We start from the raw sequence: 15,878 nt of genomic DNA, 5'->3' as shown, positions 1-15,878 counted from the left end.
CAGCAAGAACAAGGACATAAAAATGAATGTGTCTGTTCTGGCTAGTTATTTTAATAAATAACTTCCCCTTGTTTTTATTTGAATAATAAAATACCCTTTTTCTGTCTGATCTCTTTCTAACATTCACTTTCACCATGCGTGCCTACATGTTATTCTTTATTCCCATATTCTACATGGACATTCAAATAATATTAAAACCACTGATTCATTTAAATACTTTTTAAACTGTTGTTGTTAGTCATTTTTGTATTGACTGAATTTTTCATTGGTAATATTGTTGGCAGCAGTCCATGTCTGCCTGGCTGGAGGCCAGTTTAAGCTAGGCAGGATGAGCCCTATTGTTCAGCAGACTTGGATTTTGTTAAACTCCCTAACAGAAATATGTGTCAGGAGATTTGCAGCTATAAATTGGATCATGTTGGTGAGGTTGGGAACTCGCTCAGTGCGAAATTGAACATTTCGCCATGCCTGTTGCTAAATGTGTTTGTGCATGTTTCCTCCATGGGTTTCGAAAAATAAAAGAAAAAAAAAGAAAAACGTATGAAAAAAGCTAGACCTGTTGAGCTCTGTCTTTACCTTATACAGCTGGTACTTTCTTTGATGTTGAGTGGTTGAAAAATGCAGCAATGCTTGGTTTTGTGCACAGAAATGCTAAAAGCAAGTGTGTTTTCCCTTTTCTCTCTGTGTGTTACAGGCAGTCAGATGCCACCGCAGCCTCCTGGCAGCCAGTCAGAATCCAGCTCCCACCCTGCCTTGAGCCAGTCACCAATGCCACAGGACCGAGGTTTGTTAGGTGTTGGGGCTTTTTCAGTTGGTGCCAATTGCAGCCTTCATTTTAAGTTGCACGTTAGCAATGTGAGATTTCCTGGAATTTCTTTTCTTTTCCCAGGGAAAATAATGACAGTCTTCATTGTAAAAAGCTTGAGGGGGTTCTGTCTCCGGGGAAAGAGCAACTGAATAGCAGGTTTTACCAAACTATAATTGAAAATAAGGTTTTCTCAAAATACAGTGAATGCCCAGAGTATAAAGGCAGCTTCTGTAAATACTTGAGTCGTGTCCTGGAGAATACAGCTCTTCATTGTCTATGTTGAAATTAAGATGTAGAGAAAGAGTGCTAACTAGGAGTAGTGTTGCTACTGTTCTTAAAATTGTCATTTCTAATATCTTTGCATGGACACAATAGTTCTCTAGCCAGTTCTAGGATAAAATATTTTTAAATATAAAGGGAAATCAATTATTTAGGTCAAATGGTTCAATCATTTGGAAATCTTGCCATGGAAAACCTTGAAGGCAAGAGCACTGTTCTAAAAGGGTGCTCCCTACCATGTGCTCACAAAAATAAGCAGAGCATTTTTAAGTTAAATTTACCTTTTATAAACTTTAAGCCCTTTTTCCTTTCAGCTCCTTTCTCCCTAGCTGATGGAATACAGTTGTCACAGCTTTGTTGCATGGCCATACGTGTGATCAACTGCTGTAAACCAGGCATCCTGTCCATGCAGTGGTTAACATGTGCCAGTGACAGGCTTGCAAAACAGACACATGATAACTGTGATAAACATGGAGTTATTTATGAAATGCCCCTCCTAAAATGTCTTGCTTCCAGAAATATCCCAAGTAGCACCATATGGGGATACCATAAATACTAGAAGTTTTCTCACAGTGAAACAAGTTGAACTCACAGAATGACAAATTTCTGGGATAGCATCCAGGAGGAGCTAAGAGGACTCACAAAGAAGAGCAGAGAGTCTTAATTTTTGCTATTTTTCTGGGTTGAATGTCCCCTCCTCCAGGAATGCTGATTAATGAGAACATGAAATAGAGAATTCCATGCTGATTTGTTCTGTTTCCTTTTCAGTCATTCTTTATACTCAGTGGTTAGTGCAGGGACATATTTTCCCATTAAAAAAATTCAGAATAACGTACATGTTTGGTGAAAAAAGAATGCCCTCAGTACCTAATGCAAAGACATGATGCTTTGTGGGATAGAAATGTCACAAGACAGCAGGAATGAATCAGATGAAGGCTTTGCAGACCCAAACATCTCAGAAAGATGTCTGCATTTCCTGGCACAACTGGGTCTTGGCATAAAATGTTATAGTGCCCAGTAATAATAATTTCTGCAGAGTATGTTCCTCACCTGGCTTTGGGGCACAGCTTAGGCAGGTCTGACAGAACTGCAAAGGTCAAACCTCTCTGTTCTGCTGTAGAACAAAACTGGGTTCTACATGATCAGGAGAGGCAAACAGGTATTCAGAAGTAAAACAGAGCACAGCTGCCATAATTGAGAAGTCAAACAAGTAAGTAACAGTGAGAGAAGTAAAATTTGCAGATTGATTTAGTTTGTCCTTCATCTATACAGTGAGAATTGCAGGTATGTTCTTAGAGAAAATGTGTTCGGGAATGTTTTGAACACTTTATATGCAAAATCTGGTGTAATATGCATGATCCTTGTGACCCAACTTGTACAAGAAGTCCATTTGCTTCATGCAGGAGATTCAAAATTTGTAACTAGCTAGGTCATATTGATTTTGCAGAACATGTTCCCCAAAGCTTCTCTAAAGTCTGTGCTGTATGCGCATAAACATGCGTGCATTCCCTTTTGTACCCTGTCATTGATTAGAGGCTCCTTTGAAATGGAAAACTTCACCTTTTAAAAAGGCTGTTACATTAGTTGATTCCTTTGCTTGCTTGTACTGGTTTCCACAGAACTTGAAGAAAGGAAGGAGGGGGAATGATGGGGACTCAAAGGGAAGGTGCTTGTCATTTACTGATAAAAACCTGAGCAGAAAATCGTTGCTGCTAAGGACATCTGATCCTTGGGCATCTGTTACAGTAATTTAAACTCTCGGCTTTCTGATACACTTTCTCCAAAAAAAGAGAAAAAAAATTAAAGGAAAATGAAAACAAAAACCCCAGAGACACTCCATAGGATAAGGTAATGTTGTTTGTTTTCACACTTTCTATAGCATTTCTTTCCTTGTTTAGAGAGAGAAGTGGATGAACAAAAGACTACTAATCATTGCTTGAGCAGAGTCCTCTGCTCTCAATACTTGAAAAAATGTTATTTACCAGCTATCATGAAGATTGACCAATGGGTGGAGTCTGAGCTTGTAGCACTTCAGGATGCTAAACCATTACCTTGAACCATTAAGTTTACACTTACTTATTTTACTGTGAAAGCGTTTGATGATATTTTATCATGCTTTCCATGGTTATTCAATACCCTTCTGGGATTTTTATGTTTGCCTACCTAATACTCTACATCCCTTGTCTCACAATGCAGCATGAAGCAATGACCACGTTTTTACATGCACATTCTGTGTGTGAGAGTAGGGGAGTAGTAATACACTGTATATATGCAGTAATAGGAGTTTCTTGGGGGACTGGATTTTTTTATGCTCCTCAAATTTCTTTTCATATAGCTTATTTAATACTTTTTGTAATAAGCATTAAAATGCTCTACTTCTAAAAAATAATTTTTAAATTTTTCATTGCCTGCTCAGTGTAAATGTAGTCTGCTGTTCTAGGCACTTTTGTTCTTGTCCCACAGCTGATAACTGGCCACTCTTGTTTGATGCCCAGTCAGTGAAATGGTTTTAGTTCTGCCAGCACATATTGGCTGTCTAAGAAATAAGAAAATGCATTTATTTTATGTACATAACCTATTTCTTAGCTCACGTGACTTGGAAAGCAGTGGGGCTTGAAGTCAAGTCCCATACATCTTAAAGAACTCTTGGAATCAGCTGTGGAGGCAGACTGGTGTCAGAAGTCTCTTGGAGAAGCAAGAGTGTGTTTAACTGCTGCTGAATCCCAGCAATTACCATGACTTGGGGCTACTGTAATGACAGTGCAGTCATGACTAATTGAGGTAGTCATTGAAACTTGTTTCGTTTTTAGGAGGAAGGAGGATGCACATCTTGCTCTCTATTTCTAATAGATCTCCTCCAAACTTTTCTTGATATGATCAAAAGTAGGAGTTCCATATTTTTGTGTTTATTAAGTCAAGGCTTTTTGTTTTCATCAGCCCCAGAGGCAGGGCAGCTGTCATAACCATTCAGCAAATACTTGAGGTACACAGCCACTTGAGTTCCCCATGTTCAGCTGTATCTATTTATTTGCTTGAGTTTTGGAAGCTGCAATGTCCTTAGTAGCCAGAAGTGTTCAACGAGTTTGAAGTTATTTTTAGGGATCAAATAAAAGCTCAGCACATCCCAATTGACCCTCTAAATTAGTTTCCTGAAGCTGCAGTCTGAAAAAGAAACCTCTGTCCTGGCCATTAGCTTATACTCCCATTCTTACTTTTGTAAACTAACAGAGATTTCTCTCTCTTATATGAACATTCACCTGTGCAAGCACTGTTAGGAGAATATTTGTCATAATAATGTTGAAATAGGTACTTTTACTCCTGCAGGAATGAATGGTTCCTTATGTAATTCTGAAAAAGCTTAGAAAACTTACCTGCTTTTAAACAGTATTTTCATGCTTATGCAGTTGGATATGTAGATGTCAGGTTTCAGTCTTATATTAAAATAGTGAATTGGGAGCTCCTGAAAGCCATTGAATCTAATGAAAACAGTTAATGACTTCACATTATTACTCTAGCAAGCACTCTCATAATGGGGATACTTAAAGAAGCCTTATTTATTAGTGCAAATGTATATGGGTCAGAATTAATTTTTAAAAAATCTTTAATTGTTTTCCCCTTATAATTTTCACAGCGGTACATAGTTAAATATTCATGATAATGCTGATGATATGCTAAAGGTCTGAAATAGATCTGGAGTCTCAAAATCAACACAGGTTATTTAACCCTTTTCATCTAATGCACCATTGGGGACTTGTGGAGCGAAATCCCAGAGCACTGGAATAATTAGAAGATAGTAATGAGGATTTAATTAGTCCTTGAGATATGCTGAAATAGGACCACTGAGAACTTTTCTTTTTGGACATGGATTGCAAGCAGAATTGATGCCGTTGCAGCTGCTGTGATGTGCTGGAAAATGTATTCCATTGCTGGAGGCAGTTTCATGGCAGCATTCTGTGCCTGTCAGATCTATGTGGACAGTGCCTGGAGTAATCACCTCCAAAATTGTTGAATAGAAGTTGCCGCCTTCTCCATCACCTTCTCCTAGTACCTTTTCATTTTTTTTTCTTTTTTATGTCATTCTTTCTGTTCTACCTTTATTTCGTTCCATTGTTGACATCAGCTTTTGAGGAGTGTTGTACAGTTGTGTGCTCCATTAAAAACATATCACAGTCAGGCACAAGGAGTCCCTGAAAACTGCTTGCTCTTAAGAGTACAGGTGTTACACTAAGCAAAATTTGGATCTTTTTGACACTGCTGCTTGTAAGGTTTATCCTCAGATCTTGTCCTTATTTAGTATTAGATCTTCACAGAAGTGATATTTATCAGTAGCTGCAATGTAGTAAATTTAAATAGCTTTTTTGGCAGTCAAGATGTTATCCAGTAAGAGGTTGTAACAGATGGGATGTGATCAGGCATTTTGATGTTCTCTTTGTGCTTCCCTACAAACACTAAGTAGCAACTGAATTCCTGTAACTAAAATTCCCTAATTTACCCATTAGATTTCATACAGGTATTTTTCTCCCCTTCAACTGTTTTCTGGGCATGCTTATTTGTACACAGTCATTACATAAATTCCACTGTCATGCATTTTCTTCTAACAAAATATAAATGTTTTTGCTCGTGTGGAAGACACAGAATACCAATCAGGTGTTTTGCACCTACAATTCCTGATCAGATTTATGGCTTAATACTGACATTTGGTGGTAGAGATTCTTTTCCCTGAAATCTATTTTTTTCTTAAAAGGGAAACCAGAAGGAAGAAAATAGATCAAAGAATTCTTATTGCAACAAGAAAGATACTGTAGTTTGCTTTTAGATCTTAAAAAGACTTTTTCCCTGAGAATACGGGTTTTTTTGCTCTCATTTGGGGATTTGGGATCTATTCAGAGCACTGAGGAGCTAGAGAATAAAATGATTCTTGTCATTAACATTCTTCTGCTTGCCATGTTAACGATGACACCACTTAAGGTTAAATCAGACTTGGTAATAAGTTTACTTGATGTAGACTGAAGTATTTCAGGCTCTTAAAGAAAGATGCTTGAGACATGCATAGAGTGCAAAGCCACAGGTATGTTTGAGTGCCTCTTCTGCACACAGCATTCTCCAAGTGGGTCAGTGCAGGGGAGCTGAGCTCTGTCTGCTATGCAGGAGCACTCTGCCAGGCTGGGCAGAAATCATGCCCAGAAAACTGGGATAAGAGGTGCTGTGCCCTCAACAAACAGAAAAAGTGCATCATGTAAGGAGGAAAGGCAGGGTTTAGGAACTGTCACGCTAGCTCTGTAAAGCATCCCTTTTTTATCTGAAGGCATGTGATGAAGTAGGAACGTGATGCCGAGGAGAACACGGAGCAGGTCTGTATGTGAAGGCAGAGCCGTGCAGTAGAGCCAGGCACCAAGCTTTTTTGGTGACTCAACTTAGTGAGTGCTAAATTTATTGACAGTTTCTAAAAAAAATCGGGCCATCATTTATTTTCACCTCTGTATTTTTAATTGGATTGTAAAAGTGGAAGTGCACTGAAGTGTAGTGTCAGTGTGATAAGCAGGTTTTTAAAATGTGTACACACTATTTTTCTTTGCTATTTTGATTAGCAATGCACAGCAAAAAAGCTTACAATATGTCTACTTTGATTAGTAATCAACATCACTGGGAAGAAAAGTTCCTATTCTTCTCTCTGAGCTGTGGAGTGCATAGTTTTGTGTCTGTTTCTTAAGTGTTTCAGAAAAACCTGCTTCAGCAAAACCTGTTTTTCTTGCCCAAAAGTATTAGAAATTATGTTACTCTGCCAAAACAGGTTAATTCTTAAAGAAGTCAATCGCCATTTCAGGATGCTGGTTCCAGACTGTACTTGGATTTCAGACATACACCAGCCAGTCTCAGCTTTAGGTTGATCTGATTACTTGTGACCTATGCTAAATGTACAGCAGGCCATCTGCAAGAAGAACCAAAGGACAAAAGGGTATGATTTACATATGATAAGCCATGCTGGGAGATAGCAAAACTGCAGAAGTCAGATGTGAAGTAGGTAATAATATCTGTACAATCATAACCCAGAGTCAGTTCTCAACAAATAAATTTTGTATACTAGCAGCTGGTCATTGACTCTTCTTGCTGATGTTAAATCTTGTTAGACTTGGAGATGAATCTTTATTTCATTTTTTAAACTAAATTGGGGATTCTCTTTTTGACATTAGGGAGCAGAATTGACTTATTCTGAGAGAGTTTATATAGTTGCCAGCAGAGAGACTTCTCAATAGAAAAGTTTCCACTGACTTCATTAGGCAGCCATCAAATTCCCTGCCTCTGGGCTCAGGGAGCAAGATAAGCTACAGCAGTTACTGAAGAAGAACTTGACAGAGTGAGTCAATGTTGCTGTCACACGCTTGATGTGAAGTTACTGGGTATGATCCCTGTCCCTGGGAGAGCTTCCCATCGTGGCCCGTAAACTGTGAGCTGCCTGTGGTCTGCCTGTTCAACAGCACCATGGTGGTCAGGACACTCAGAGCCTAAAGCTTCTGTAAAGATAAACAACCTCTGATTTAAGACCCTTTATGTGCTTTTAAATTAATATACAGGACAGTGAGTTGAAGTCTATATAATGTATATATTAATAGCTAACACTGGATAATTCCTACCATCCCAAAGGATCCCAAAAGAATAAACACTCATCAGGGAACAGCTGCAAATCAAGGAAAGGAAAAAATCAGTCAAATCATAAATCATGGTAAAAATAAGACTGAAGCAAAGGCATTTTGGCACTGAGGACAACACAGTGATTTTGTGTTTTTGAAGGAAGCAATATGATTTATTTTACATGTGTGCAACAGAAGATACATCACGTATATTTTAGTCTTGTCCACAAAGTATATATAGCAATATTCAATATATTTACTTCATGAAAAGAAAGATCTGAGTTGATTCAGGGAACCTTTGAACAGCAGTCTCTGGGGAGGGTAAAATTTTCAAACCTGAAATTTAGACCATTAAGCCTGCAGGCTTTGCACTTTACATGTTGTAAAATGCCATTCCTTCCTTGCTCTCCTCCATGATTTTCCTAAGTGTGCACGTTATTAGGGAAACTTAGACAAATGTTGATTGTGCAAAGCAGACAGACTCCTCAGGTTTTTTGTTTTGCTGCTGAAATTAATTCCAGCAGCCCAAGCTACCTACTGAAATTCTGGATTCCCTTTGGGGGCAGCTGGGAGGGCAGGGTGGGCGCTTTTGTACTGCAAGTCACTGTGACCCTGATTTTTCAAGCACCATAGTAAAAGCATGTTCTGTAAGGTATATTACAGTAACAAATGATGTGTAAAATGGTGGATGAGCAATGTGGGTTTTGTTTAGGCTGTGCATGAACATCTCCACAAATGACTTCCTTTCTTTGTCCTCAGTATAGCACTTAAAATTTGCATCAGAGAGCATTATGCAAGGTTTGCATTAGGAAAGGTTGGATATTTCTTCCCCATCTACCATCTGGGTAATCTGTCTGATCCTTCCCTAGATTCTAATTTATCAATGATAGATTATATGAATTTCAAGGCTAGGCAGTAGCAGAGGAAGGTTTAGGGGTGGGAAAAATTTAAACATTATTGCATGCTATACATAGACTGGGTTTTGTAATATCAGAGAGAGAAGCAGAGGAGATTCAGCCAGTTAACCTAATAGCACAGCTGGTAAAACACTAGGGGGTCTGGGTTAAAACCTTAGCTAGGTCATTAGTTTCCATCTTCCCCAAAGCTATGCACATTGTGAAGAGAAGCAGTCAGACAAATAAACACTGAGGAGACTGTAAGATAGATATTAAAGCATAATAAGAAAATAATTTTAAAGAAAAATAAAACCAGTCCAGCACTTTTTCTTAAACAGAACATTGGTCTTTTTGTGGAAACAAGAAATACTGCAGTGATCTTTGCAGGAAATCCTAATTTTGCTATGATGATGTTTTCCTTTACTGCTGTTTCACATAAGCAAAGAAACATTCTTTGTTAAATGGATGTGAAGAAATGTGGTGGTTGTACTGCAGATATTAGCAGATGCCATTGTGAAAATAAATTGTCCAGATACCAAAGGGAAATCATGTCACTGGCACTCTAGCCTGGAGAAGTTCAGATGGTTTTAGTGGTGCTCTGATGGACTTGGAGAAGCTGGCAAGGTTTATGTGGGTTTTTATGTGGGTTGAAAAAAAGAGCTCAGTGTAGAAACTTGATTATATTTTTTCATGGTTAATGGAGAAACATTAGAAGAACTTCTAATTAGAAGAAGAGCAGTTCATTAGAAGAAGAAGAGTTCTCAGAAGAACTGAGAGAGTGAATGTCTGAGGAAGGAAAGTTTGCCAAAAACTGTATCGTGGATGTGCAAGCATTTGCTCTTTTTTCTCAAAGAACTTTTTCCTAAAAGCATTTTGGAACTATTTTTTAAAAACAGAATGTGATTGGAGGAAGAAATAAGAATTTTTACATACTTTTTTTAGCTTTTATAAAGTCTTATGTCCAAAGATATTGTGTTGGTGCTGTGCAGGTATTTTATTTATTTGACTTCTTATTTCTTTTATCTGCCTATTAACTGGGCAGGAATATTGAGACTTAGTATTTGCATTGTCTAAATGAGATTGACACATCAAGCTCAGGCACTCATGCTCACCAACCCATCACCCTGTGGAGTGTATTGCTAAGTCAGATGCTTTGTGTGTGTCAAACACAGGTCAAGTTGGGCATATGTTAATAAGGTTGCTTTCTGGAAAATGAAAATAGGATCTGAGGTATCTTGATTGTAAAGAAATCTTGTGCCTGGCTGGCTCTAGTTTTATGCCACGTGAATTCACTTGATTAACTTAGTTTCTTTTCTGGTACATGGGTCAAACTTTCACCAGTTTCTTCATTGCTGTTATTTGTTTAGACCTGTATAACATTTTTGTCTGCTTAGATTTTTTTCAGTGCCTAAATCTCTCTCACTGTGTCCTTTTCAGTGTTTATTTTAAGTAGCACCTTAGGGGCAGGTAGTATGCCATTCTTTGTCAGTGACAGTAAGTAGTTTATGGCCAGGTAGAGCTGGCCCCCCATAAGCAATGGCACAACAGTATTTTCTTAGCTCCTGCTGTCTGGAAGCCACACATCTCCAGGTTTGACCACACCATGTGAAGATGATTGTTCAAGTACCATCTGCAGACAGCCTGGTTGCATTTAGGGTTTTGGTGTCACAGGCTTACACGAGAATGACCAACTCTTTTAATTACTAGAGCGCTTGATTAATGCGTGAGTTGTGTTCTGTTGGATCTTTCCTTGCAGTGCTCTGAGGTGCTGACTATGGACATGTTTAGCTGGGCAAAGGCCCAGACATGTTTCACCAGTTCAAAGCCTTCCTGAGCTGTCCTTGCCATCTGAAACGGGTGGGCTGGGCAGAGTTTCAGTGTCACTGTGATGTTCCTCATCATCCTGCCATGCTAACAGGGTGCCAAATCACAGAATAATGCTTTTCATTTGTTTAGCTTTACCCTGACATGTCTGTCTCAGTGCTGTTTATCCACAGATGAGCTAGATTTGGGAGTCACTGCTTTAGATCCGACAGAGTTCTGTTGTGTACTCTGGTGAAAATCCTGAGAGAGTGGATACGACACAAACTGCTGTCTGAAGAGGGAAGGTCTGCCAAAACCTTGTGTCATGGGTGTGCAAACATTTGCTCTTTTTTCTCAAGGGTACTGACCAGTGTCTTGGTAAAATACCAAGCATTGGAAATTTCTGTGTTTCTCCCCACACACAAGTTTTCCTTTAGAGGTAGTGGAAAATATCTCTTCCCATACTTATTTTTTTTGAGCTGATTCATAAGTACACAATTTTATGTTATTTTTCCCTAATTAGTTGATCATCAGTGTGTGCATCCAATCTGTTTCTACTTTTCTTATTCCATGATTTTCAGAATAATAAGCCTATCTAGCTAGTAATAGCCCTTGCTTTAGCCTCTGCCCTTGAACAAGGGTAACTTCCTTGTTCCTTACTCAGAAAGGTTCCTGAGTTGTTTTGGTCCCAAGCTCTGTCACTAAGCATGGCCCTCTAGAAAGAGCTGTAGCCCAGTGTACCTTTTTCTTAGGTAAGTTCATTTTTACAATATACTGTTGCACATTGTACCTTTCCTCTTTTTTTATTTATCAGATGCATAAGTTAATGATGATCTGCTAGCACTTTAAACTCCAAAGTTTTTGTGAGCTTATTGAGTAAGTGTTGCATGTGTTTCCAGGTTTCATTCATTCATGAAAATCGATGGACTACTCCTGGCTAAATCAAAAGACCTCTCATTGACTGTGGTTAAAGTGTGTGCCAGTAGAGTTGCTGACCATCTTCCTTTGCAGTCACTTCCTTTTTGTTTGAGCTTCTACTTTTCTGTAAGGTTTTTTCATATTCAAGCAAAGATTTTAAAATATCAAAAGAATCCATCTGAGGTTTTACAGCAGCACCCAGCACATTCAGTGGGTGTTTCTCATGGGTAGTGCTAAGGTGATAGTATTCAAGAAACAGATGGGTTTGTACTGGTCAATGAGCAGACAACCTTAGTGCACAATTTCATGAAGCTTTAGTAATTTACTGTTGTATATCTGTTTTGTGTATACATATGCCTGTGGGAAGGACGAGGTTTTAAATTATTTTAAAAAGGCATCATTGGTGGTATTAGCTAAATGATGTGCATTACCAGGTGTTAGGGGTCTTTAGAACAAGAGAAGCTTCATTTTTTATTTTCCTACATCAAAGGAAAAGAAACACTTCTAGCATAAGCATTGCTTGGTTTACTTTTCTCTGTATTTTGCTAAAAAGAGAAGAAAAATAAAATGCTACTTGACCATTTAAATGCTCTATGTATGTTCAATTTGAACATGCAAACATACTTTATTATTGTTACTGTGTGATAATTGTTAATAGAATGCTACTCTTCCACTGAGAGGGGAAAAAAAAAAAAACAAACCTGCAAAGATGTCTCTGCATGGTTGTTAATACAGTCATTCTTCACATGTGTAAATGTAGTATAAAAACTAACTCAAAAGGAAGAGAATGCTTCTGGCAGGGTCACTTTTTTCAGCTACTTCTGAAATAGCTTAGTTTGCCAAAACCCACTCAAGTGTTTTTTCAGTAAGTAATTTTTTGTTGTGATGGCAAGTAAAGTATCACCTCTACCTCTTTTTATCATTAATATTAAGGGAAGGGAGTAGATTTGTTCACTGATGAGTATGTTGCCACTACAATTTTAAACGCTTAATTCATAGCTGTTTCCTAGCAGTTTAAAAGACAAAACAACCCACCTTGTTGTCACAGGGGTTGACATGTCAGATGCAGTCTGGCTGTTGAATCACTTCACTGCCATTACTCCAGTGCACCTCTAATGTAATCCTACTTCCATTCTTTACAGAAGAAAACTTTATCTTAAATCTAATTTTCTGGAAAGAAAATTTATTTCTTTTTGTATCAGCTATAAAATGAAGTTGAACACTAGGGAAAAATGTGTGTAAATAAGGAAAAATGAATGTATGCCAGCTGCTCTCTTTCATTTTTGATAAGATTTTTAGAATTGATGTTGTTTTTTTCTTTATGATGCATGAATGTTAATGTATTGACCGGGAACCCTTTTCTCTCTAAGACATCTGAGCTTTCTGTAAATTCTTAAAACACTTCATACTCATGCACTCATCTCTGGATGTTGACTGGGCTCTCATGGAGGTTGATGATGATAGGCTCCTCTATATTGTAATGGAATCCAGATCACAGTAAGAACTGTTCTTTGCTACTCCACATCTCATCTATAGCTCAAAGGACTCCTCTCCTCTCTGGAAAGAAGTTAGAACATGAACTGTTTTAACATCACACTTCAGTGTACCATACAGACAGTAGCAGAACATAGTATAGCATGGGTATTCTTCCTGAATTTCAGGATTCCTTTTCCTTAATTCTTTATCTTCCTTCAAGAGAAAATAGCAAAGCCCGCCTTGATTTGAGAGGAATCCTACACCCTCTGAGATGATGAAACTCATGCCTCACATCAAAAGCAGTTTAGGAGTGTGTTCCTTTTTTGTTGTGTTAATCAACATCTTTATTAAACTAAGGCTAGAGCCTGAGTTTGAGTAGTATCAGACAGTTATCTCTGCTCTTGAGTTACTGGCATGCCCCCGCCTTGGTTTTGGCCAGTGTTTCCTGAGCCACAGCCCAGAGCATGGATAAGGCAGGACAAGGGACTGTGTCCAGAAGCCATACAGATAAGATTACCAGGACTAAGTGGGGAGGTTTATCTGGATGGACACAAGTGTACCACTCTCTTCCTGGCAGATTTTATTTATGACTGTACACACAGCTGTACAGTCCATTCCACAGCATCCAAAATGAATGAGGAGGAGTTTACTGAAGAAGAGGTCATTTGAGTAGAAACACTTATTTTTTACTTATTACTGTGGTCCCTTTAGAAGCCTTTTTGGCAACAGAGCTGGTTAAAACTGATAATCTCCATGTTTTTCATTACACATTACTCCATGTTCTCCATTAGCTTCGACAACCATCAGTCCCTCTGCATCTCTACTGGAAATTCCTATACCAGTAGCTGCTCAGTATATCACCCTTCCTTGTGGTGTTAAGAAAAGTACTCCTTGCAGTAATAATGGGGCTGAAAAACCTTAATCACTAGTGCAATGTTTGGAACGTTACCTCATATAGATTAAAAGCTGAACAGAAAAAGCACCCTCACTTCTATACCAGACACAGGAGTAACTTTATTATCTTTATAATAAAAATCTTAGTGTGACCAGTACAAATTTCTTCATTCAAATGGATCCCACAAGAGTGATATATATGGTGTGTGTCGGGAACATGGGCTTTGGTTTTGTACAGACATAAGATTGTATTAGGTTTCTAAATTACTTACAGAGCTGTTAGCAGAAGACATAGGCCTTGTAATAAGAGTTGTGCCCAGAGTGGAACTGCTTTAAAAACAAGGAGTCTGTTTCAAAATAAAGCTAAATGGAGAAGGTCATGCAAGTTTTCCTTTGCAGAAGTGTGGAGTTTTCCAGCCAGTACAGACCAGTTTCCAAGCTGCCATTTTGCTCTCGGTTTTTTGCTGTGTCATGTGTCAATGTCTGCTCTATCTCCAGAGCAAGTGCCAGGCTCTGACTTTGCAGTTCAGGTGTGATCAAGTTCCTTGTCTTGGGGCTTGCACAAAGATCAGGAAAAACTGATGCATATTCAGCAAATCTTGCAGTTGGAGTTTTAGCACAATATGGGTTGATCTGTTCACAGCACGAAAGAACTGTGCCCAAGGGGTACAAAGTCATCTCACCTCCTGGTTTTTCTCCTTACAACCTGCACCTCAGTGTTTACAGTTATGAGTCTGATCACATGTCTGGATATGGGTCAGAAAAAATGACCTTTCTCCATGAATCAGGCATTGAGTGTCTGGGGGTAGGGAGCGGGTGATGTTTGGTGCTACCCAGCGGGGGGACACCCCGGCCCTGTGGGAGAGTCATGCTGTAGTGCCACACCCCAGTATAGCAACGCTGTGCGTGAGGGCCCCGACGAGGGGAGAGAATGATGCATCTAAATCCATGGATATCAGAAGGCTAATTAATTACTTTATTATACTATATAATTCTATACATCTAAAACTGAATCTGCCAAGCATTCAACCCTGCACACAACTGCACTGAATCTCGTGACTGTCACCCGGCAGTCCTGACACACACACACTTGGCCCTGACAGGCCAAGGAAACAAAACACCATCACTTTGGGTAAACAATCTCCATATTGCATTCTTCTTTTGCACAAACACGGGCACAGCAAATGTTAAGAATTGTGTTTTCTTTCTCTGAGGCTCAGAGAATGTGAATCTCAGAAATGTTCTTGGGAAGAACTGTGCCTTGCTTTTCTCTGTGAAGAGAAATGTGGCTACCCCCCGGGGCTCCCTCCTCCCCCGGCACGGTGGCAGCACAGCCAGAGCTGGCCTGTGCTATGTGCGGGTTTTACCTCACAGGGAAATGGAAAGATGAAATTTAATATGCAAGCAGAACAGGAAAGAAAGCGGATTTCCTCCAGAAATTAAAAAAAAACCCAAAAAAACTACATTTTGCCAGCACATCCTCTTCAACATTCAAAGCAGCACTAAAACCTTTCAGGGTATAAAACAACAGAAAACCTACATCCCTACATAGAGATTTCATGGGCACAATTGCAGGATTTTTCCCAGTTCATGAAAACTTTAAAACCCCACCTCAAAACCCTCTTCTTCCTTCATTTAACAGGCTTAGTTCTGTTCCTTCATGTGAAGCTTCTAAATTTGATACTGTTTCACTAGGTCTCGTGCTGTCATTTTTGAAGCTTAAGTTAAGTTGGGATTCATTAATACACTTACAAAAAGGAAAAAGGAGAGAATGCCATGGAATGTGCAGGGGAAAGACTAGAAGGACCTAGAGAATAAATAGATAAGAAAACAACTGTTATTTCTGGCTAGTATAGCTAGTCATCACATAGAAGTAAATTTTAGCTCTGGTAAGTTTGTTGGTATTTACAGTGGGTTTCTATATGCTGAAGAGAGGCATTTTGCTAGCGACGTATAATTTTGAAGATGTGATACTCCCACCATAAGTCATCAGGCAAATTCCCTAGTGCTGCTAATTAACTAGTGCATATAATTGCCTTTATTTTTTTGCCTAGAAGTTGTTTTAATTTCAAAATTGACACCCATTTGTAAATAAGCAGGATTACCCTGTCTTCATTTACAAGTAAAGGTTTTCAAACCTTATGTACATGTTTTGGTGGTTGAGACATGATTGCT

At 38.8% G+C, this 15,878-nt stretch overlaps 1 protein-coding gene across 7 annotated transcripts in view; it reads left to right on the top strand.

Annotated features, from left to right (window-relative positions):
• The window catches only part of ARID1B (AT-rich interaction domain 1B), a 324,330-nt gene that overhangs the window by 242,103 nt on the left and 66,349 nt on the right, over positions 1 to 15,878 (top strand). For all 7 annotated transcript variants that reach the window (XM_074537691.1, XM_074537692.1, XM_074537687.1 and 4 more), the window contains one exon: positions 695 to 784. In XM_074537691.1, coding sequence (XP_074393792.1) covers positions 695 to 784 — 90 coding nt within the window. The remainder of the gene's footprint in view (positions 1 to 694; positions 785 to 15,878) is intronic.

Source organism: Zonotrichia albicollis, chromosome 3 (genome assembly GCF_047830755.1).
Source record: "Zonotrichia albicollis isolate bZonAlb1 chromosome 3, bZonAlb1.hap1, whole genome shotgun sequence".
Taxonomy (NCBI): Eukaryota; Metazoa; Chordata; class Aves; order Passeriformes; family Passerellidae; genus Zonotrichia; species Zonotrichia albicollis.
Note: the sequence above shows the minus strand (reverse complement) of the source record. Positions and strands in the feature narration are given on the sequence as shown.